This window comes from Parus major, chromosome 2, assembly GCF_001522545.3.
Source record: "Parus major isolate Abel chromosome 2, Parus_major1.1, whole genome shotgun sequence".
NCBI lineage: Eukaryota > Metazoa > Chordata > Aves > Passeriformes > Paridae > Parus > Parus major.
The window spans coordinates 124,889,827-124,912,814 of NC_031769.1; the positions used below are offsets into that span (position 1 = coordinate 124,889,827).

The 22,988-nt window shown below is 36.1% G+C and overlaps 1 protein-coding gene across 1 annotated transcript in view; it reads right to left on the reverse strand.

Moving 5' to 3' along the window:
• CNGB3 (cyclic nucleotide gated channel subunit beta 3) overlaps positions 1–9,174 on the reverse strand; it is a 58,586-nt gene extending 49,412 nt beyond the window's left edge. The window contains exons 1-2 of the mRNA XM_033519461.1: positions 9,067–9,174; positions 6,623–6,698 (exon numbers count right to left, since the gene is read on the reverse strand). Of these exons, the coding sequence (XP_033375352.1) occupies positions 6,623–6,698; positions 9,067–9,174 (184 nt within the window). The remainder of the gene's footprint in view (positions 1–6,622; positions 6,699–9,066) is intronic.
• Positions 9,175–22,988: the final 13,814 nt, after the last annotated feature.

A 22,988-nucleotide genomic window follows, 5' to 3' on the forward strand; every position in this document is an offset into this window, starting at 1 on the left:
GCAGGACAGCTTTGCATAACTTTGGTCAAGGTGGTAAAATCATGAGTGAGAAAAAAGGCAAATCCATGCCAAGACACCAACAATGAATGCAATTTTCAAAACATACAGATCCATGCTTACTCAACAAAATAAAGGGTTTGAGTTTCTCTGAATTATTTGCATTCTCATTGTACTGGCATGTAGGTGGATGAAGTTCCCAATGCATTAGTAGTGGGAGCTGAGGAATGCAGCCCACTGGTGTCCACACATTTTAGGTACTTGGCCTTCCCATAAGGATAATATAGTTTAAAACTGTCTTGGGATAAATTTGATTCATTTAAGATTGAAGGGGAAAGCGACAGTTGTGGAAGTATTATTTTGTGGGAAAAACACTGCTTAATGGAATCCCTCCAAATAAATCTGATTAAATTTAGAGGTCTACTGAAATCATACCAGTGATCTGCCTAGGAGCCCAAGGAACAAGGAACAAGATGCAATTTATTAGACCTATTGTTTACCTCTCTTAGATAAATTTTTAGATATTAAGATATGAATAAACGTCAGCAGCTGGATAGTAGCACTCTGAGTGCAGAACAGAAAAAGTGCTTTTGCTTTGCTATACTTCAGGAAGGGAAGAATTTCTTTCCTAGAATTCCCAGCCAGCTCCACTGCCTTCACTACCAATCTGACCAGTATCACATCTATGCTTCCCCTGGTTGGATGTATGTAAAAGTAGAACTTGTCATGGCTCGCAGTTACTAATAGAAAAATAAAGAGTTTCCTGGGCTTCTTCTTTTGTCTGTTCAAAAGCACATTTTAGTTCAAATTAATCATCAGCTGACATAATCTTATTTAATTTTGAATCCACAATATATTGTTTTACAGGGTGATTCATAAAACATTGACTCACATTTATCTTCTTTTTCTTTGGTGGAAGCAGTCTTTCCATCAGAACACCCATGCATAATGTCTATTTTATATTAATTAAATATATATGGTCAAATACTTCTTTCTACTGCTAACTTAGTGACTTTTGCAAAAATGTTATTTTAAAATACGCTGATACTTAAAAACTACTATATGATTGCACAATGATAGCGCAGTACTAATTATAGAGTTGCTATGTATGTAATACAGTTGTAAATGTTTCCACTCATTTCTGATGTTTATTAACAGGATTAATGTAAGCAAAGTTGATTTAAAGAACATTTATGTTGTTCTTTTTGTTCCTTCAGCAATGAAAAATAATCCCGCAAATCTGATTGGCCTGAACTATCTTGACCTGTTTTCCAATACATGGCAGAAACACAGAAGAGAATTAGTCATGGTAGACAAAAAGACAAAGATAAAGGAATACTTCATATTTCTTCTGCTGAATACATGGCTGGTTGCTTGAAGACTTTGTGTAGCTTGATGTTTGTGCTCTGTGCTAGTTTCAGCTGGGGTAGTTAATTTTCTTCACAGTGGCTGGTGCTGGGGCCACGTTTGGACTTGTGCTGAGCAGGGTTGATAACATCGAGATGTTTTTTATTGTTGCTAAGCAGGGCTTAGGCCTTTCCTGCTGTTTATACTGCCATGCTGGAGAAGAGACTGGGGCTGGGAAAGACACAGCTGACCCAATCTCACCAAAGGGGGATATTCCAGGCCATATTACACTTTTTATACTGCTCAGTAAATGGAGTGGGGGAAAGAAGTAGGACGGAAGTTTGGAGTGAACAGTATCCATCTACCCAAGTTGCACAGGATTAGAACCCTGCTTTCCTGGACATCCCTGGCAATGGGAAGTGAATTAATTCCTTGTTTTGCTGTTCTTGTGTGCATGGATTTTGCCTTCCCTAAAAAACCGATGAAATGTCCCAACCCACAAGTTTTATAGCTTTTACTCTTCCAATCTCCCCCCAGTTCTGCCAGTTGGGGAGTTAGTAAGAGGCTGTGTAGGGCTTGGTTGCTGGCTGGGGCTAAACTACAACATGCTTACATGATGAAATTAATTTAGTCAATATACAAACAGCAGTGGCAATTTTAATGGTTCATGGAAACACTGGAGGGTAGACAGCATTGTTTGAAACAGGAAACATTATATAAAGACATGGGTAGAGTCTGCTAGTAGGAGGAAGAGTGATTAATGTTTGAGTAGTTTGTTCTTTCTAGAAGTGATGTATATGCCTTAGAAACATAATTTTAAGCCCTTAAAATCAGTGATTTTTTGGGGACATTTCCTCTTTTTGCAAAGTGTTAAGTATTTCAAAATATTCTAGAAGTCTCAAATTGTCTTTTAATTGGTATTGCCTGCAAAGTAATAGAGAGCAGGTTTTCTTGAATAGCTGGAGTAAAGACTGACTTTGCATTTGGAGAAATTGAATGGGAATAAGAGAGCCAGTCTAAAACTCCCTGTGATACTTCTGACATAGTTAGCCACTTGCCTGATTGTCCTTGCCTCATAGAGATGTTCTTGAGCAATCCAAAAAAATAAAAAAAAATGTCTTTAGGCTCACAAAGATCTCAAGAAAAAAATTAAAAAACCAAGAAACCTATGGATGAAAGACAGAAAAGACTTCAGCTCTGAAATTAAAAAATGCACACCTTTGTGAATTTAAAAGCAACATTTTTTGAACAAATGCTATGTGCAGGGAAGAAAAGGTCCAGAAATCAGCAGAAGTGAAATAAAACAATCAGCAAGTAGGTCTATCATAACTCAACCAGCATCTTCAGTGTATAACAAAAGTATTTATTTTCTATAAAGAAAGAAAGATTGTATGAAAAAGTTTAGTTTATTTTCCTAGCATTTAGATCTGTCGCTCATGTGAAAAATGAAGATCTGAGAGGAATTAAAAGACTTCACATCAGCAGGAGTGGAAGCAAGCTGATTAAACATATTCAAGTCCTTGATAATCTCTAAAAAAAAAAAAACATTTTATGGGAATAATAGCTGCCTGTTTTCTGAGTGCCAGTGACAAGCATAAAGGATAAGGCAACAAGGAATAAGATTATTTCAAAGTTGCTTTGGATTGGCAGGTTTAGTTCATTGGGCTGCAGCTTATAAAATCACATACTTCATTTGTGTTTTTTTAAATAAAAACCGCTTATTTAACTGTGGATTTCCTGGTGCTAAGGGACAGGCTTTGTAAAGCTGCTTTGGAACAACTTAAGAGTCAAATTCATAACAGGCCAAACAGAGGCTTTTAGCGGCAAAATTTCCCATTTAATTCAAATTGCCCTTCTCAGAGGTTTAACTCAGTTGTAGTCCATGCAGAGTGAGTGGGTACCTAATTAACCAGAATTAGCCAAGGTTTTACAGCACAGGATTTTGGTACGCTCAATAAATACATCTGCTTTATTTCTATTTCCAGGAAGAGAGAGCAACCATATTCTGTGTAACAGCTAGTGATCTAGACTCTTCTCTGAGAAGATCTTGGCTCTGGGCCTCATTTATTTGCAATAGGGTCAAATACTTGTTAGGAGGATTTCCCCCCCACCTTTTTAAATTATTTAACAATTGTTATATAAATACATACTGAAATAACAGCCCTTCATTCTTCCTGCATGATTACTGTTTTGATTAACTTCTAGGTTCATTCCATGATGCATGTTTAGGTGAGTTCCATGCTCCATGTCACATTCTGACTTCTTGGATTTCACAGGGTTTTGCATAGGTTTCTGCATGATGGCCCAGAGGCTGGCAAGGGCAGGGAACCTCCTCCCACACCTCTCTAGGTTTTACACAGGTAGTTAGGCAGCTCTACAGGAGTGTGAGAGATGGGTTTGAACTCTTATTATGAAAGAGGCAAGGTGTAACAGGTAGGCTAATATATGAGAGGGAGCATCTATCAGCAGCTTCTGATTTTACTTTTTATCTTAGTGGAAGAGTGACTGTTCCTCACGTACCTGAACAGAAGAGGGTCTGGAGAGGATTGAAATTCCTTTTGAGCAGCCCTTCCTCTGCAGCGCTGCGCTGCTTACTTGAGATACTTTCCAAAGCATATAGGCTCTGAAGATACTAAATATCACTGAAGATTAACATGGTAATTTCCCAGAAGGGAGGTCCTGTCTGCTTTATGATCCAGAGGTGCAATTGCAGCATGTGTAGAAATACCTATGGTGGTTTTATTTTAGCTTTCTCAAGTCCTACCAAGAAAAAAGCAGTGTCAATATGCACTTTAGTAAAAGCTGAACAAATGTGATTGTGATTCTGGAAAACATATTTGAGACACTTGTTTCAAGTGACACATGTCTCTACTTAATAACTTTGTGATTTAGTAGAAGATCAAAACCCAGAATATTGGAAGCAGATTAATTTCTAGTGCGGGAAAAATGTAAAGATGAGGACAGACTTAAAAAATATGAAAATGTAATTGGAAAGAATCAAACTGGAATTATCCATCAGGAGGATGAAGGAAATTATAAACCAGAGAATGATAATGCAGTCACCAGCTAGCAGGTGGAGGCTGGATGTGTCCTTTTAAAGAGCATAACCACCAAGAGAGCTATTGAACAGCAGTGGGTAAAACAAGGGAAGCATTTGTACAGCCAGTCAATTATGGGAGGTGATAAACATGCAAAGAAATTATAGCAATTGGATTCAATATCACAGAGAACCTGTAATTAGGTGAATCACACTTTGTTAAGAACACAAAAAAAAATTCAGGGAATAAATTAAAAAAATTAATCCATTATGGAACAAACTGACTAAGCACAAAGAATTAATTACATAGTGAACTAATTATGCAAAGCAAGCTAGTGAGAGAGAGGGCAACTGAAGAGGTGGAGATAGGGTTAGCCAACAAAGAAGCCAAAAGTACCAGATGTTCCTCACTGACCTAAGTGGCCAAGTTTTAATCAAACAGGCTCCAGTGGTACTTCCTGCTGGATTATCATGTGTTCTGGAAACGTGCTGTTTTGTGAAGTACATGGAGAAAGGGAGAAGGTAATGACTGGTTTTGGTCATGTGAAAAGAAGTGGGGGTGAAGATAAGCTCTACTCAGAATGTTGATTTGTACTTAGCACGATGGTGCTGCAAACTGATACTATGATTAAGGGTTTTACTAGTATATTTTATTTTGATTATAACAGAGAAAGTAATGAAAGACCTTGGAAAGACTTTTCTCTAACACATTTGAAGTTCTCCATTTAGCTGATCTGCCTTAACTAATGTTGTTTGAGCCCCGGCTGTGCTTTTAATAATTGTCTCCAAATTTCTACATACAGAATAAAATGCTTTCTCTAGTCTCTCATCCTCTACTTACCCGCACAAATTCTCATTTTCTTCTTTCAGAAGATAACCACATGATTTTACGTCTGACATCAGGTCACAGAATTTTGCAGAAGTTTTATCTAGACCCTCCTGTGAACTGCTTTAGACCTACCTCCATTTTCTGTCCAGAGATAAAGAAGTTCCTTATTTGGCTCAGATGACAGAGACTTACATTCAGGGTGGTGAAATTCCTAAGGTTCTCTTTAGGTGTGGTTCCTGTGTAAATTTTCTGGCTTGTTTAGCCATTGTCTAACTCATTAATACCCTCAGTGTCTTGCAGCTGTTTGAAAATGAGACTTGAAGTGCTTTCCAAAATTAATTAATTAATTAAATTAATTAATGCCCCCAAAAAACATGGAGCCTGTGATATTATAATTTCCTGAAGTAATTAATGGTGTAGTTGCTACTATACCAACACTTACATTTTAAAAGAAAAAAAAAGTAGTTTAAAACTCCAAAATATATCTTAATGAGTTATACTGATTTGTAAAATTACATTAAGTTTTTAATAGAAATAAAAATAATTTCTACAGTGATACTCCATTCTGTGATAGGATAGTATCTGTGACTTAGTTTCGCTAAAAAGTCTAATATAAAATTTGGTTTTTTCCATTGTTACTACAGTTAATTCATGTCAGACTTTGTTTTCCCTTGATTTTGTGCTACAGCCATTATATAACAGGATAATTGCATTAAATTGACTTTGTTTGAAATTTCATTATATGAGGAAAGAAATTATGACACTTGCCATGATTGCATAAACACAAGTAAGGAATATGAAAGTTTCCTTATAATCTTTTTCCACTTGCTCCACTCTGCTTAGATTATTTTAATCACAGAAAGCTGAAGATTCCTCAGTCTTTGCTTTGCTGCAAATATTTTTAGCAGCATTGCTTTTTGTTTGTTTGTTTGTTTGTTTTTTGGTTTGGAATGGCTGTTCAGTGAAATATTTGAATGTCAGGTAGTTTCAAGTCTGTCTTGTTTTTTCCGGTACATGTGAGAAGTATCACTTAAAGAACCATTAAAAATATGCTTTTTTCTTCTTAAGCTGCTAAATACCTTTATTTTAACATTTCTAAGATGTCAAATTGCAGTAAGGAAAAACAGAGCTTCCTAAACTAACTGATCAGAGGGGGAAAGCTCATTTTGGTGGGGGACTGTGCTTGAAAGGTTGTTGCCTTTTGTTACTGTTGGATACTGTTCCTGTACTTGTACCAAATCATTCGCCTGGGGTCAATGACAATTCAGAAATCTTAGTTTCTTCTACAAATAAAAAATAAGAGCTCCTGGCAGAGCACTAGGAAGAGCAAGAGTTTTATTTACAATCCTATAGACTATACATACACTGTGTCCCAGTAGTCATTGAAAACTCATAAATAGCTTATTACTGACCTTGTTGCTTTGGTACAGGCTCTGCTTTATTGTTGGCCTCTGCTTTCTGTGGTTCATTTGTTGTTTTATTTTCATCCTTAAAAAAATACACAAGATTAGAAACCATAGATTGTCATTGTTGAGAATAATAAGGGTGGTTTGATGTCTGCAACGTTTTTGTAGGAATTTGATTGAGCTGCCAAACACTGACCATTGTTCCTGGGTGTTCTGCGTGTTTCCAGATGGATTTGCCAAAGGACTTGTGATGGATATTGAAATTAAAAACTGATATCTTCACATCCTCAGTGCAAACCCAGTTTCTTAGCTTGGAGTTCTGCTGCTGCCTGTTGGCAGAGCTGACTTGTTCAGCTCTGCCTCTCACAAGCCACTGTGTTATCTCTGAGTTAGACATGATTCTGCCTAAACCTTCTGTTGGGCCAGCACACCTGGTGTACTTTGAGCTGCCTTACCACAGCGACAGGTTTCAATCTCTACAAAATACTGAGGTGGTATCAACTTTCACTGCAAAAAATTAACTTCCTCCCACACTTGCTGACTTAGATACATTAACTAAATCTTGTGTGCCTGTACCTTGATTCATCTCAGTTTTAACAGGGTGGCCTTTGGAGGAAGGAGTGAGATATGCATGGGGAGTCCTAGGCGTTCACAATCCTACATAACAGCATTGTGCTAATCAAGCCCATGAGCATTTGCTGTCCCATATAGGATGAGTTTTCCTGCTGTGCAGCTTACTTATGAATATGGAAGGATGATTGGTTGTATCAGCATATGGAAAAATTATTTGGCATCAGGAGGTTTCAGGTCTTCATGCACTTTTTATTTTTTCCTTTCCTAGGTCAGTGACCATCCTTCTGTTTGTGTTTCTGAGACTAAATTTGGACTTGTTTTTTTCCTATGAAAATATTTGTGTTTTCCTGTCTGTTTTTATTTGGAGAACCATGCACGGAAGTTCTAATGTACATATGTATAGAGTACTGAATTATAAATTTTATATATATATTTATATGTATGTATATTAAAATTCCAATCAAAGTATGTGCATACTCAAGGTTCTTGCATGATGTTTTGTTGTAAGGGTTGTTTTCTTTGTTTCAAGCTCTTTCCTAATACATAAATACATAAATCAGTGCATTAATTAGTATAGTAATAAGTTACCAGATATTATGTACTTCTCTTTATTCTTTACTCTTTAGATGGTATCTCCCTGCAGGCAGGAAATGTCTTAATCCTTAATCCATTCTTGTGCCTCCATTTTAGCAGTGTTTTGAAGAGTGTAGGCTGATGGTGATACAACCTGAATGTTGCCCTGATGTACGATATTATTCTTGCCAAAAGAGTAATCCTTGTCCCCAGAGAAATCTAAATATATCTGTTTTGCTAGAGAGTTTTGCCAAGTGAGGTATCAGCCTGCACAGAACTAACCTGTCAATATTCAGGAGCTTTCTTCTTTTAAAACAGCATTTTATTGACACAAGAATACTGAACTGTGAAAGAAGCATGAACAATGCAGTATATAAAGATTATTGAACATAGATATTTTTGCCATTTTTTGTGGATGGCAGTATGGATACACCCGCTTACTTAAAATTATCTTTATAATGGAGGAATTTTGATTGTTTCAATAAGCATGAATGATTAGTAGCTCAGGCTGATACTAAAGAACCCTTTTCACTTCCCTAATTATTTGCTGAAACCATAAATCATTGCCATTTTGTCTTGTAAAGTTCTGATAATGTCAAGCTGGAAAAAACAAACACTTCTTGGGAAATTATTGGGAAAAAATAAAAATTCAAAGGCAATGAGAGAAAGAGTACTTATCCTTTTGCTTCAGTTTAAAATATTTCATTTATTAAATAGAAAAGAATGAATTAACTTTTACAGTGAAGAAATACTATATAAAAATAGAGACTGTAAACTTATAGGACTTTATTTTTCCAAGAGGATTTACATTATCAAAACCAAGCTGAAAAAAAAGACCTCCTTAAAAAGCTACTAAATAACTTTGTCTTTCCAGTGATTATCAGGAAGCAGGCTGATATATACCTGCATGACATTCTAATATTCAGAAAGGACACACTGACATTTCTTGCCAGAAGGAAACAAAATGCATAAAAATATATCATCATATGAAAAGCAGCAGCAGTACCTGTATCTCTAATTCTCCATTTGCAATGTTGATCACGACCTCTCATAAGCCTGTACTATTTCAGGTTAGCCCTAGCTGAAAGCAGCTTTCAAAAGGAGAAAATTATATTTTCTCCATAAAAAAAAGATGGTAGGGTGTAGGAGAATAAAGACATTTATTTCATTTATCTAAATAAAGATTGATAGCATATTCAGTAAGTATATTTTAAATTCTAACCTTTGGCATTTACTTACATAGATACCTACTACAAACAAAAATATACTATTAGTGAGTCTATAATAGACAAGTAAAACCATACCTGGCCTGTTGATGCCTTTGGTGGTGGAGGGGCACCTTCATTCTTGCAATCTGTTATCTCAGGTGCTAATTTTGGTCTAGAAAATACTGATTTTAGTTTTCTGAACATCTTGCCCCTTCAGCTGCCCTGAAGCTTCAATAAGTCTTTTACCATGAACAGGTTTATAGCACATGTTTTCTTGCCATCAGTAATCAAGCCAATTAGACAGTTAATCAGGTTTAGGTCTGATTAGTGCCTTAAAGAAATTTCTTGTACGGTCTACTTCAGTGACCTTTTTTGGTCATCATTAGCCTCTTTTCTTTTTATCTTTTAGAATAAGTTATTTGTAAGTTATTTTTAGTCTTGACAGGTGCATCATATACAGTTCCACTTTTCATGCAAAATGTCAGAGGAGAGTGATTTTTGTCTTTTTAGGATAAGCAAGTGTCTAATCTTTTATGTATTGGATATTAAGCATTTAATTCATGTTCAGAGATAAGGTTTTATGTTGTTAGCATATCTGTAGTTTAACCAGGAATTGAAAATATTTAATTAATAAATAACCAAAAATACAATACCTGATGTCACAAAAAGTTTAATTTCTTTTCAGTCCAGAACTTATTTTTAAGTGAATGACAAAAAGGTCTTCTCTTGGTGTTTTTTTTAGCAACTTTCTACCTTGTCTCATTCTTCTTATTTTAAAACATGGACAAATATTCCTTTCATTTTCTAATGTGTTTACAGGCAATACAGCTTTTTGCTTAGCTAGAATTTGGATGAGAATAAGTGTTAGGTGAGTGGTAATTCTATAAATTAGTAAAATAAAGTTAATAACTGGGATCTGATATTGAAGTTCTGTAGGTTTTAGGTCATCCTATATAAATCAGGTATGGTTTAGTTTATAGGTAAATTTAGTTTTAAGCATCTTTAATGCAATGTAGATTAAGCTCCTGTTACCAAGGATCTTTACAAATTAATTGTCTCTTTCTACCCTTAATTTCACTTTATGTATTACTAGTCTGTCTTCTCTTTGAGCTTTGAATTTGAGCTAAAAGCTTACAATTTACTTATGCTGATCACCAAGGCACCAAGAAATACAGAAACCTACTCCTCTGAGTTATTCCTTAAATGATATATTTAGCAATTATGTCAAAGTATTGAAAATGTCCCTCCTTGGGGTTTATAATTTGGCATTATTTTAATCCTATCATAGTAGTAACTGTAAGAAGGAACCAACACTATTCATTAGTTTACAAGTTTTTTCCCTTCAATGACACTTATGAAGCAAACCTTATAATAGTTGGTCAGACTTAGTTCTGTAACTGAGAACCTCCCCCTGGGCATGATTATTCCACAGTTATTAGATACAGCAAGAGTTTAGAACCTCCCCCTTTTATTAGCCTCAATGACCTGATTAAAAGAAATGCAATTCATGCTAATCTTTCACTCTGTTTTTAAAATTAGTGTTTGAATGAGTAAATTATAAATTAATATCTAAAGTATTTTCACTGTTTATGCAGGTCTGGACAATAGGTAGCTTCTTTTCTTCTGGATGTGAGTTTTTACATCTCCTCATAACAGCAGAATCTTAGAATAAAAGTTACTTTTTCTTTTACTATGTGAAATTTTAGTGGATTCAATTGACCAGTTCAGGAAATTTTAAACAATAGCCACATACAAACCAAATATGAATATTCAGCCTTTTGGAGGGCAACTGCTTTCTCATTAAAAAAAAAATCTTGATTACCAAAATATTTTAGAATAGGTAGTTTTGTTTTTTCTTTATTAAAAATGGCAAAGTTCTGCATAAGAAAACCATAATGCAATGAAAATGTGTATCTTTTTTAATAGAAATATTACATATTTATATGTAATCTCTCTTAAGAAAATACGTATCTCTTGCAAGAATTTCTGCAAAACTATGCCCAGTCATCTTTCAGAAACGTGAAGCAATATGTTTAAATGCTTTTTGTAAATTTAATGTTTATGCTGGTATATAATTTATAATTAAGAGGCATGAAATAGGAATGTAGCAAACATTAAAAGGAAAGTGCCATTGTGGAAATATCCATACTATTAACATCCACAGTTAATGAATGTTTGCTTAGTCGGTGACTAATTAAATGACTGTTAAAACCCCTTCATATGATCTGATTTTGTAAATAATAAGCAGATTACACCAAAACTTGTATTTTGATACCAGTAGAGGTAGAAAATCTTGTCTGACCCTGGTAAAATGACTACTGTGCTTCAATGCATCTTTTTACTTCTATGTGCAATGGCAATCGAGGTATTTTTACTACATTTTGAACATGCTAAAAGCACTTCAGGGAACTGAATACCGTGATGCACTGTTAAGAAGATTAAGAGAGCAGCAGAAAAGAAGATAGACTGTGTGCAGTTAGCTTAGCTACATGGGCTTTGGCCAGGGCTTACTAGGTGCTGTATTTATGGTAAACCCCAGAGGGTACAGAGATTTCAAGCCTGTCTCATATATTCTCTAGCTAAAAGGAAAGTATATCCTGTCTTACCTCCTATCTCTTTTTTTTTTCTTCAGGGAAATATTTTTCTTCCAGTAAAACAATGTGACATATGCATTGGTTTTTCAAACTTTTGATAAGATGTTTATTTAAAGGATTTTATTTTTATTCTTAAACAGTGCAGTACTTAAATCATAAGAATATACAAAAAGCATGACTTTCTGAATAATTAGGAGCATTCTAAATAGGAAGAGATTTTTTTCAGGACTATTTTTCAAGGTGGTTTGGTTTTTGTTGATCTTTTTTTTTTACCTGGAACTTCTAATAAAATGTTTGAAAGCACTGTGTGTGCAGATTAAACTCCCAATGTAGTTAATAGGCATAGAGTGAATTCCAAGGACTGATTTTCATTCTTCCAAAGGCAGTGTCAGTTGCTCCATTTGTTTGAATGTACAGATCAATAGATATCACTTGGAATTTTTATTTTGTATTAAGTCATGTGTAACATTTTAAAAAGATCAATGCCTGGGTTTCATTTCTATTCAGATATTCCCATGATGCAAAATGTAGTGTGCAGATGTTTTTTGTAGGTATCTTTCTTCAGTATATATTTGTGATTCAAAGATCTGGACAGCTAAGCGTAGCACATCTTTCTTTAGAGCTCTGATAGTAGTCAGACAAAAGCTGAATCTAGCACTTTTCATAATTTTTGGTTTTCTACAGTGTACGTTTTGACAATTTTCACTATTTTTGTGGATTAATTAAAATTATAACTACTTTACCTGTCTTCCTTAATGATGAGGTTTTTGTCAAAAGACTTTATTTTTTCCTCAGATAAAAATTGTGCTTGGAGCTCAGGCTGTTCATATCTATTTATTGTCTTCTTTCTTAAACAGAGGTGATAATATCTTCTAACTAACTATACCTTAATAAAGAAAATTAATTCATGCTTTCTTTGGAATTATGTCTCCTTAGGCATATTATCACAGTCATGGCCAGATGCATGCACTACAGCTTTAGCTTTCAGTGAGGTATCTCTAGAAATTACAAAGATTACTTACAGGATGATTCCTTCACCATTTTACTCTATCTAATTTTTACACTGATTCATAAGGCTTCTCATATGTTGCAGTTTATATGCTGGCACAAATCCTCTGCATCCTAAGTTTGAGGCAGTAATAGATCTTATGGTCTGGAGGAATCTGAAAATACATAACAATCTTGATTGTTTTGGCCTTCAAGGGATGCAGACTTTCCTTTCAAAATCAGTTTTATTTGTAAAATCTGATCATAGGATTTATTCAGCTTACAACAAAAAAGAGATCAGAATGCTTCTTTGGAAATATGCTGAAAAAAGACAGAATGTTATTTCCTATTCCTTTTCATATTCCTCTGTATAAAATTGCTCAGTTAACTTGAGAGCCGTATCCCAAGGACTCATTTTTCAGAGCCTGCACCAGATCCTGGCTAGCTTTGAATATGGTCATAGAATCGTGCTGTAATGTGATGTGTGGGTCGTAGGAGGTGACAAAATTGACTGTCAGCCTGCCAAAATTATAATGGCTGATGCCACTTTTTTCTAGTGACCTCTTTTGATGAAAGTGACATGTGAATCAAAGGAGTGGGATTTAAGAGAGAAGAAAAATGAAAACCTCCTTATGTTTAGTTATGACATTCACCTGCAAGCATAATAAATACTGAGGAGAGGTTCTTGTCTACTAGTAGAAGGTACATTTCCCTTAGCGTGTCTGGTTTTTTTTCTAATTTCTTTTCTTTTGGCATATTTTTTTCACCTCAGAGCAGAAAAGAAAAGGCACCACCGATAGATATTTATGCCTGTATTTCTTACATGTCCTTATGGGCAGAATTTCTTTAGTAACATCATTGTCACTGCCTAAAATGTGACTCATCACATGAGAAAGCTTTATGTGCTAAGGTAGTGCTCAAAAGTGTCTCTTTCACTTAAATATCCAAAAGTATATATTTCACTTAAGTATCCAAAATTAGTCTCTGGGTCTGGACCCTTCAGAAAGGCAGTGGCAAAACCTGCTTGGCGGATTCTCAGCCAAGGCTACATCACTGAAAGAATTAGATGTCCTGCAGCCCCGCTAGGAAGATCACATAATCTCGAACCAGCGAGTTAGGGTCTTTTCAAGCACCTTCATGGGTAAGCAGTGCTTGTTTGGAAGGTGTAAGAGGTCACTCTTGTGTCAGAAACAAAACCTAAAAGCCAATGGTGTCATGCTACATTCAGCCATTTAGTAACCTTATACTGCTGAGGTCATAGTCCCCTTTCTTTTCCTATTTTTCATCTCCATGAAGAAGAATAGATTGCTATAAAAGGAAATAAATTCTCTGCCACAGCATTTAGATGGGAAATTGTCTGTATGTGGTCTGCTGGATATTTCCCAGGGGAAACACTCTGTGTGTAAGGCACTTCAAGGGAGACTGAAGTAGTTCAAAATATGAAGTTCAAATTCTAGTTTCTCAAAATATGCTGGTGCTGGTTTAAAACCCAGTGGGAGCATTAGACCTACTCAAGCTGCCCCCTTTCCTCCTTTTCAATAGTGGATGAAGCACTTTGAGAAAGTAGAAGATGTAATCACAATTTGCTAAAAAATGGTAATAACCACAACAATATGAATAAAAGAGTGTACAAAAGAGAGAGTGTTTTAACCACAAAAGGTTATTTACCACTGAACAACCAAAAATACTTCTGGTGTGGTTTTCCCAAAGCCAAGAATGAAGACTGACCTCTGCTGAAACCATGCCATGATGTTAGAGGTATGGAATTAAACAGTATTAGAAGCTGTACAAGAAACCCTTGTCTCTCTAACAATGATGAATGTGAGATGAGCCCAAACATCATTCTGTACTGGTAAATTTTTTTGGTGAATACACACTGCACTTGTTTACAGTAGGAAAGTCGACAAGGGCTCCTTTGCTGAATGTCTTCAGTAGGAAGCCCCAAGAGGAAAATAGGGAGGGGAGACAACCATTTCCTTTGAAAAGTCTGACTCCTGGACTGGAGCCTGCATTTCAGTGTGGACCTGCCTTTGCACCAAATTAAAAAACTTTCAGTGAAAACTACTGGACAGGTAATTTTTTTCTGCCTGAAGGGCATTTACATCAAGACTAAGAAAACTAAGTCACTTTGGTAAAATTATTTTCCCTCAAATGCTAGTAGGAACAGTAAGACCTCTGAACTGTGTAAGCACACTAAAATAGTAGGCTGTTGAAAATTTCAGTAAAATGTCAAGACTCCCAAAAAATGTGGTTCTGCTGCTTTGTTTTCAAGCCTTATAAAATAACATTAATCTGGAATGCTTCTTGTTGTTAAAAATTTTGCTATTGTGGTGTTGATTTCAGAACCACTGCTTTACATGTATCTTTATACTCAAAATAAAAATGAAAGTGTTATTCTCTAGTAACTATTTTTATGTGTTTTCACACCAGACTAGAGGGTTATCATTTACTTACTTAACCACTGATCGTTGCTTCTCTTATGCAGAATAGCAAGGATGGTAGAGCGGTAAAAATCAATTTCATTCCCTTAAATAAAACTAAAAAAACATTGGGTGAGTTTGTTTTTCACATGTGTGAGTGCATCAGGGGAAGGAAACTTCATTGTACATAAGAAGAAGATATATTCTTGAACCACAACTGTGTCTCATATTTTTGATAAGGTTTAAGTAGAAATCCTTAATTTGTAACTCAAAATCATCTAATAGGAGGTGAAAAGGAGCCCCCATTTTTTCTTTAAAGAAATTTTCTTTCAAGAATTCTTTCTTTAAAAAATCACAACAGAAAAGCAAAAAATCCACAACCAACCAACCAACCAACCAACCAAACACAAAAAACAAACCAATGAAATAAATGTTTTTTACTCAGAACATTTGCAATATATAATCTCATTCATTCTTGGTGCCAGGTTTCTGTCCAATATCATCTCAACAGTCTGCAATTTTATTCTCTTATAGAAGTAAAGTGGGGGTGGGGAGGAAGAGAGAGAAAATAGTTTCTTGCACTAAAAAATACCTGAAGGTGATCAGGATAGAATTGAAATTTCAAGTTCAGTATTTGTAGGCTATTGAAGATTCCCTTTCCAATAAAGATGAGAAGTTTAAGAAACAGAAGCAAATGTGATGACTTAACTGGTGCAATCCCCCTAGTTTTGTTGTTTGTTTTTTTTTTTCCTTAAGACTACTTCTCAATTGCTTTAGTTATAAGAGCTTGACATACTTTCTTGAAGAGGGACTATGGAGATTATGACATGGCTTAATTTAGATGGAAAAGGACACAGAGGTGCAAGACAGGTACCTGTGGGGAAGAGCAGAAATAAGTGTGAAGGAAAAACATCTTTGGCCACTGTACTCCCTCACAAGCAAATGATCACTGTGGGGAGGGGGAGGAAGAGTGGGTTTTACATTTAGGGTCTTTTATGCAAGCGATGTTAACACTTGTGTATGTTAGCGTTTCTATCTGAGAGAAATGGAAATAGGAATTTGGTTATAAATTGCATCTCTTCTGGAAAACTGAAATTCATTGTGCTATCAAAAGAAGGAAAACTCTCAGAAGTGTGTAATGCATTCTTCTAAACACATCATATTTTCTCTGTACCCTCAGAGCATCCTATTCCCACTGCAGTGGTGCTAAGCCTTATGTTTCTGCTAACATAAATATTTAAAGCATGCCACCAACACAAGCTACCTCATCTAGTCAACAACATGGCAACAAACTGCAAACTGAGTACTGCAAAAACAGTGCCTTAGCAGAGGAAAAAACCAGCACCTTAAACATGGAGGTAGTTTGATATAATCGATTAAGCATTGAACTGGGACTTACCCCAGCTTCAGCCAGTCCATCAAACATTTAAATTTTTTCTTTGTGTACTTTTCTCTCCTTAAAAGTAATTACTGTCTGAAGAGGCTTTTCCTGTCATGCAGATATCAAGACCAGTGTATATTTTTTTTAAATTCTAGCTCTTTTTTTGTAACTTTTAGAGTTGTCATAACTGACAAATAAGTTGTTTGGATGGGGGAACCTCTGGTGGAAAGAACAGAAGTTCTTATTTTGAATTCATTATTAATTGTACTTAACCCTCCAGTTCACTCTGATGAGGCAGTGCATCATGGAAACATTCACATTAGGAAATATTAACTCTTTGTGGAAGTAGTTTGTCTCAGAAAAGTAGTGTCTAACATAATTAAACTGTTCCAAGCCCTGTACTGGCTTCTACTTTTTCTTTTCATCTTCTTTTAAAAGGGAGCAATTATCTAGTGAATTCTAGCATAAGCTTAAATCCAGGACCTGTCTTTGGTTCTGACCTCTGACAAAAAGGGATTCATATTCACAGTTCCCATTCTTCTGCAACACAAGGCTGACCTTTAGTAAAGATGAAAAGAACTATCCTCAACATCTGCCGTTGAATAAGTATAGCTGTATCTATTATAACTAAAAGATTAGAAGGAGAGCCAGAGCAAGTGTTAGACCTGCACTTCCATCATTTGGGAAGCATAGAGCAGACTGGTAAATTCCCTTGTAAAGATGGGAAATTTTATATAAATAATTTCATTTCCACTTACTGGAGAAAATACATAAAACTTGTAGGAGTGAAAGTCAAATGGAAAATTCTTTGAATATGCCTTGACTCAAGAGTAGTCATGACCTGACTGGCCTGCAGTTCAAGAGGGTCTGGTGTTAATGATGGACTTGATTTAGCAGTTCATTTAATTCAGTAATAAAAAGCAGAAGAGCAATCACTCTATAAGCAAGCCAGGCTCCATTTCTAGTTTCTCCTGGACCTCCCTTTTGCAAGTATAACATTGATTATACTTCTGCTAAAATGTGATCAGCTCCAAGGGAGTAGAGGCTGGTGTTGCTAGAGACACTCCCATTATACAATGAGATAGATTTTAAAAGAAGGATATTTCATGGCAAAAAAAAGTCCCTTATTGTCATATTCTATTCACTTTATGTTTGCAGGAAGTGGTTTACTTATGTTTGGGTAATGCTATGAAGGATTCATATTCCCATTTTGCTAATATTTTTGGGGGGCAATGTGAAGGAAAAGGTGTTCTTTGTTTGCAAATTTTAAATTGATAAGTTGTTACTTGAGATTGTTACCCTCTCCTAATGAAAAATAATGCATCCAATTGTGACATTTCCATCCTACAGATAAGAAAATCCTACATCTATTGGAGACTGCTAAGAACAACAGTATTTTAAAGCTTACCTGATTTCTCTTCATTTTAGTTCATTATCTCTTTTACCTCAATATTCCCAGCTCTCCACAAAAGTGTATTTCATTAGTTTTAAGGTTACCTCTACACAGCTGCTAGTTAATTTTAGGAGAAGGGTAGTTTAACTTTCTTTAACTCAATGGTCTGAAGTAAGCTTGCACCCATTTGAAGCATCAGTCTGTCTCCTGTGTCCCTAAGTACCACTGGAATGGCTCTTGGAGGCATAGAACTGTTGAGAAAGACAGTTACTTGCGCTAGTGATTTTTCTATTTTTCATGCTTTTTGATTCTGTTTTCCTGGAATAGGTGCATATGGATAGCTTTCAAAAAAGGTGAATTCCTTCACTGAATTTGTAAATGAAAAAAAAAAAAGTGATGTAATTAGTTTTAAGTTCACCATGTCCATAAGTCTTTGAAATACTGTGTCTTAGGAGTTATCTGTTAATGTTCTCAGACTGCAGTAGAGTGTGCTGGACAGAAATCTAGACAAAGAGATTCTAATGGTGATATGACATGTTTGGTGGTAAAATACAGTAAAATGGTTGCTTTTCTAAGTCACTAGTATTTATATTCAAGGAGGAAAAAAACCTTTTATAGAACACCTGAAGAATTTAAAAGGATGGTTAAAATAGAGCACTTCTTTTTTCCCCTCTTGCATTAGACTTTGCTAATATATTTGATATCAGGTTTAAGCTTGTTCTTGGAAAAATGGCAGTTCTTGCAGTTTAGAAAAATAGATTTATTTAGTATTTAAAAGCTCAATCAGTGCTGTACAAGCTGGAAAGAAGCCATTTCCTTTCTGTTATAGATTTAGCTTTGTTATGGTTCTCACTGCTACAAAACTGCCATTTCTTATTCAGATAAAATATGACTTTTTTTCTCTCCCCAGCCATTAATCAAAAGCACTAGTAAGTTCATGATTAAGCAGTTTATGAAGAGCAGTAAATTTTATCAGGGAGAGAGAAGATTTATATTTCTCTTTAAAATTATAGTTTTTCCAGTTATAGAGCAGCAGATCAGCAGTCGCTTTTCCTTCAGATGAAATCCTGAAAAAGTTCTTAGTTATAACTCTCCTGCTTGTTTATACATCTCTGTTTGGTCTTTAGGAAAGACCTTGTATTTTTAAGGGCACCTGACTGATAGAGAGGGACTAGAAACTGTGAGCTCCAGGGTAATCCCATTCTTCTGCTTCCTTCTATGTGCATGTATAAGAAGAACAAGGAGGATGGCATCTACTCATACCTCCAGTTACCCATGACTTTTGCATCCTCAATCCCTTTGTGTTGTGAGAAACATATTTCTTCACTAGATTACCAAAATTTACCCCCCTTTAACCTCCAACTTAGTGTCAACCCAGAGAATTCATGAGTCGTGCTATTGACTATATAGTTATTAATTTTTACTTGTGTAATGTCTTTGCATTGCAGTACAAGATGTAACCAGGAGTATGTACTCTATTACCATCTGTTAAAAACAGGTGTGTCAGTGTTCTTTATCTCCTCCATGACCCATCCTCCATCCAGGGGGAAATCTTCTATTAATGGGCCACTGAGTCTCACTGCATGACTGATAAAATGACATCATCCCATTGGGAGATGCTCCACCCAGGGGGAGGAACCAAGCATTCCTACCTGGATATAATCTGAGACTTATAACACCACAGTAGCCCTTCTCCACTGGATTCCCAGAGGAGAGACAGGACCCCTCTACACCACCACTGAACCTTCAGAGGAAAACTGCACCCTTCTACAGGATCACTGCTTCAACAGAACCACATCTGTCACTCCAGGACTGCAGCCACCATTTAATCAGACTGCTGCCAACACCCTGACCACCAGGGTGTCAGGTTGTATTCTGACTCTGTCAGCGGTTTGTATTTTTTCTGTACTACTGCAGTTTTATTTTAATTTTCCTAGTAAAAGACTGTTATTCCTATTCCCATATCTTTCCCTTAGAGTCCTTAATTTTCAAGATTATAATTCAGAAGGGGGGGTGAGTTACGTTTTTCCATTTCAAAAGAAGTTTCTGTCTTTCTTAGCAGACATCTGTCTTTTCAAACCAAGACACATAATGATCTGAAATTTCTTCCTTTCCCTCTTTCTTGTTTCAGTTTTGCAAAATGTCTCCTAAATCTTCTGATTTCCCTCTTCAGCTTCTTTAAAGTCACTAAACATTGTATTATTCCTTGGGTATTTCATGTTGGTTCCTACCATGCCAGTGCCAGAGAATCCTGAGATCCAGGATCACTTTGTTCTGAGACCACTAGACCTGTTTCTCCAGTCAGAGCTCCAGTGCTGTGTCCTGTTTAAAAATCAGACCAGATGTTACAGAAGGTCTTCTTCACCAGCCTCCTAACTCTAATTTATTTTCTGTTTATCTTCTATAATCTTTTTACTTTTGGTCTGTCAAATCTGTCAGAGAGAAAGCAGCCTGTACAAGGTGATGGTTGTGCTTTTCTGGGATATCAACTGGTGCTCTATTAGAAAAAGCAGCATCAAATTCTGATAGTAAGTGGAGCTTCTTGCAACACTAAAGCACAAAGCAAACCACAGTCAGAGCTCTTCAGCTAGGTTTTTGGATAAGAAATTTATTTAGACCTTGCAAAGGATGACAATGGTCTTGTGCACAGATATGTTTTTTCTGATAATTAAGCAAAACTGGTTTGTAGACCACAAGTTGAGATGTGCTGCTATTTAATGATATACACACTGAGCAGTTTTGAAGATGGTGCTACAGCCTGAGCAAAAGACTGAGTGCATCCTTTCCATGTCAGTAATTTAGAGTGCTCTATTCTTTGATAAGAGCTAAGTGTTAGATCTGCAAAGAGGTTTCATTGCTTACCTCCCTTTTAAGTCAATAAATACTGAATGGCTGTTACAGTACATGGCACACAGAAATACCTCTCGTGATTGTAATCCTGAATGCTTAGGGGCCAGGTCTGGTGAATTTACAACCAAATGGTATAGATTTAGAGCTTCCTGCTGCTGCAGCCTTTACTCTCCTGCTGAATACTACTTAAAACCCTTCATGTATTAATTTATTCTAGTAGATAATGTATGAGAAGGCACCTCTTGTGTCATTAAGGTCTTGCTTCCTTATTAAAGTTTATGGGTATGTATTTCAGTCTTCTGGAAATTAATCAAACTTCATCTTAGGCATTATTAAAACTTTAGGTTTATACTTGCCCATCTCAAGGTTTTTCTGAAGAGCTGTGTAGCCTGTAGTTAAATTACTGATTTGACCTGTTATTTTTTTACAAATAACCAATCTCTGCTTTCAGCACTGCTCCTGCTTTTAGTGGTGCCCTCAAGCACAAGTGATGGGAAAATTGTCAGATAATTGCACCACTGCTAGCTGGACAAGTGTGTACTTTCTTCATATACTCTCAGCTGTCTGTATTTTGAGAGACAAAAAGAGGTAAAAAAAAAAACCCCAAATACCTTCAAAGTGTGTGAGTATGATCCTGAACTCATGGGAGAAGCAGCCTGTTTGTTAAGATAATGTAATGTCTTTGCAGTTTCTTTAACATAGACAGAAAATCACATTTTGCAGTTTCTAAGGGAAATAAGTATTTCATAGTGAATATACGAATGTTTCAATATAGATGTTTCCTAAGGTTTTGGTTTTTTTTAATAGGAACAAGCAGGTTTTGCTGTACTGCTGCATAACACAAAAACGTGAGATAAATATGTCCCTGCAGGATGAGCTACACAGGGGAGTTTATACATTCCCATTAAATTCTGCAGCCTAATTGCATGCAAAGCTAAAAATGCCTTTGAGATGCTTACTGCCTACAGAATCTGACAAGAAACTCTTCTTCCTTAATAGAAAAATACAATAACCTCAGCCACCTACTATGCTTTAGCCTTTGAAAAATATCAGGCCCCAAATAATCTGTCATTTTCTCGCCAACTGTTTTTGTTTTATTAATTGTTTCTTAATCTTGTTTTATATTTTATTTGTTCTGTTTATGTTGATTTACTCTGTCACACACCTGCCCAATGAATTCAAGAATGAAAATGTGGAAAATAATTTTATTTGAAAATAAACACTGTATTAAAAAGACTCTATATGGTCATCTAAATGCAACATGTTTGTTCTCATGTCTTTTCTTTGTCTTAAAGCAGTGCAGACTGAGATTCTTCCCAACTATCTGAAGGGGGAGCAGTAGGCCTCCTGAAGGGAGATTAGGTTCGTTTATGTGTTTCTTCTCAAAACATTATGAAAGGCATTAGGACAAATGAATTCTTGAGCTGGACAATGCACATAAGTGTCTGACATGGTCTCTTTGAGGTCTTGCAGCAAAGCCACAATAATTTGAGTACAGAGCTTTCTTCTCTAAAAGATGGACAAATTTTGTTCAGTGATGCTTGTTAACTCTATAATGTCATAGCACAGAAGGCATGATACTACAGTAGCACTCAGGGATGAGAGTGCCCTTCTCTATTTCCTTCTCATCTTGGAAGATGCACAGATTTTCTGTGTTCTGGACTTAGTCACCAAGTCCTGCTCCTGGAATAATTTGCAGTGTAGAGTTCTTCTCTTTTTATGTCTTTTCCTTTCTGTAAAATGGAAGACCACAGCTGCTCTTCAATATTTAGCTATCTTTGCAAAGGTAATTCAAAGAATATCTTGGAGGGGTGGTCAGGGTGAGGTGTCTGTGTTTTTCTTGTACTTTCATTTGGGAAAAGACAGACTGTTAATCATAGAATCACAGAATGGCCTGGGTTGGAAGGAAACATAACAATAATATTGTTCCAATTCTCTGCCATGGACAGGGACATCTTCCACTAGGCCAGCTCGATCAAAGATTCCTCCAACTTGGTCTTAAACATTATCAGGAATGGAGCATCTGCAGCATCTCTGGTCAACTTGTTCCAGGGTTCCATCCCTCTGACCAGTTTTGTGACCCTCATCTGGACTTGCTGCAGCCGCTCCACATCCTGCTGGTCACCTTTCTTTTGGTGCAGAGTACAGCTGGATTTCTGGGCTCAAGCATGTGATGCCAAGATATGTCAAGCTTCTACTCAACCAACATCTCTCAGTCCTTTTGCCCAGGTCAGACCTCAATCTATTCCTGCCCCAACCTGGGCACAAGACCTTGCATTTGGCCTTGTTAAACTTCATTGGATTCTCACAGGCCCACATCTCAAGCCTGTCAAAGTCCTCTGGATGCATCCCTTTCTTTTCAGGGTGTTGACCTCACCTCTCAATTTGGTGTT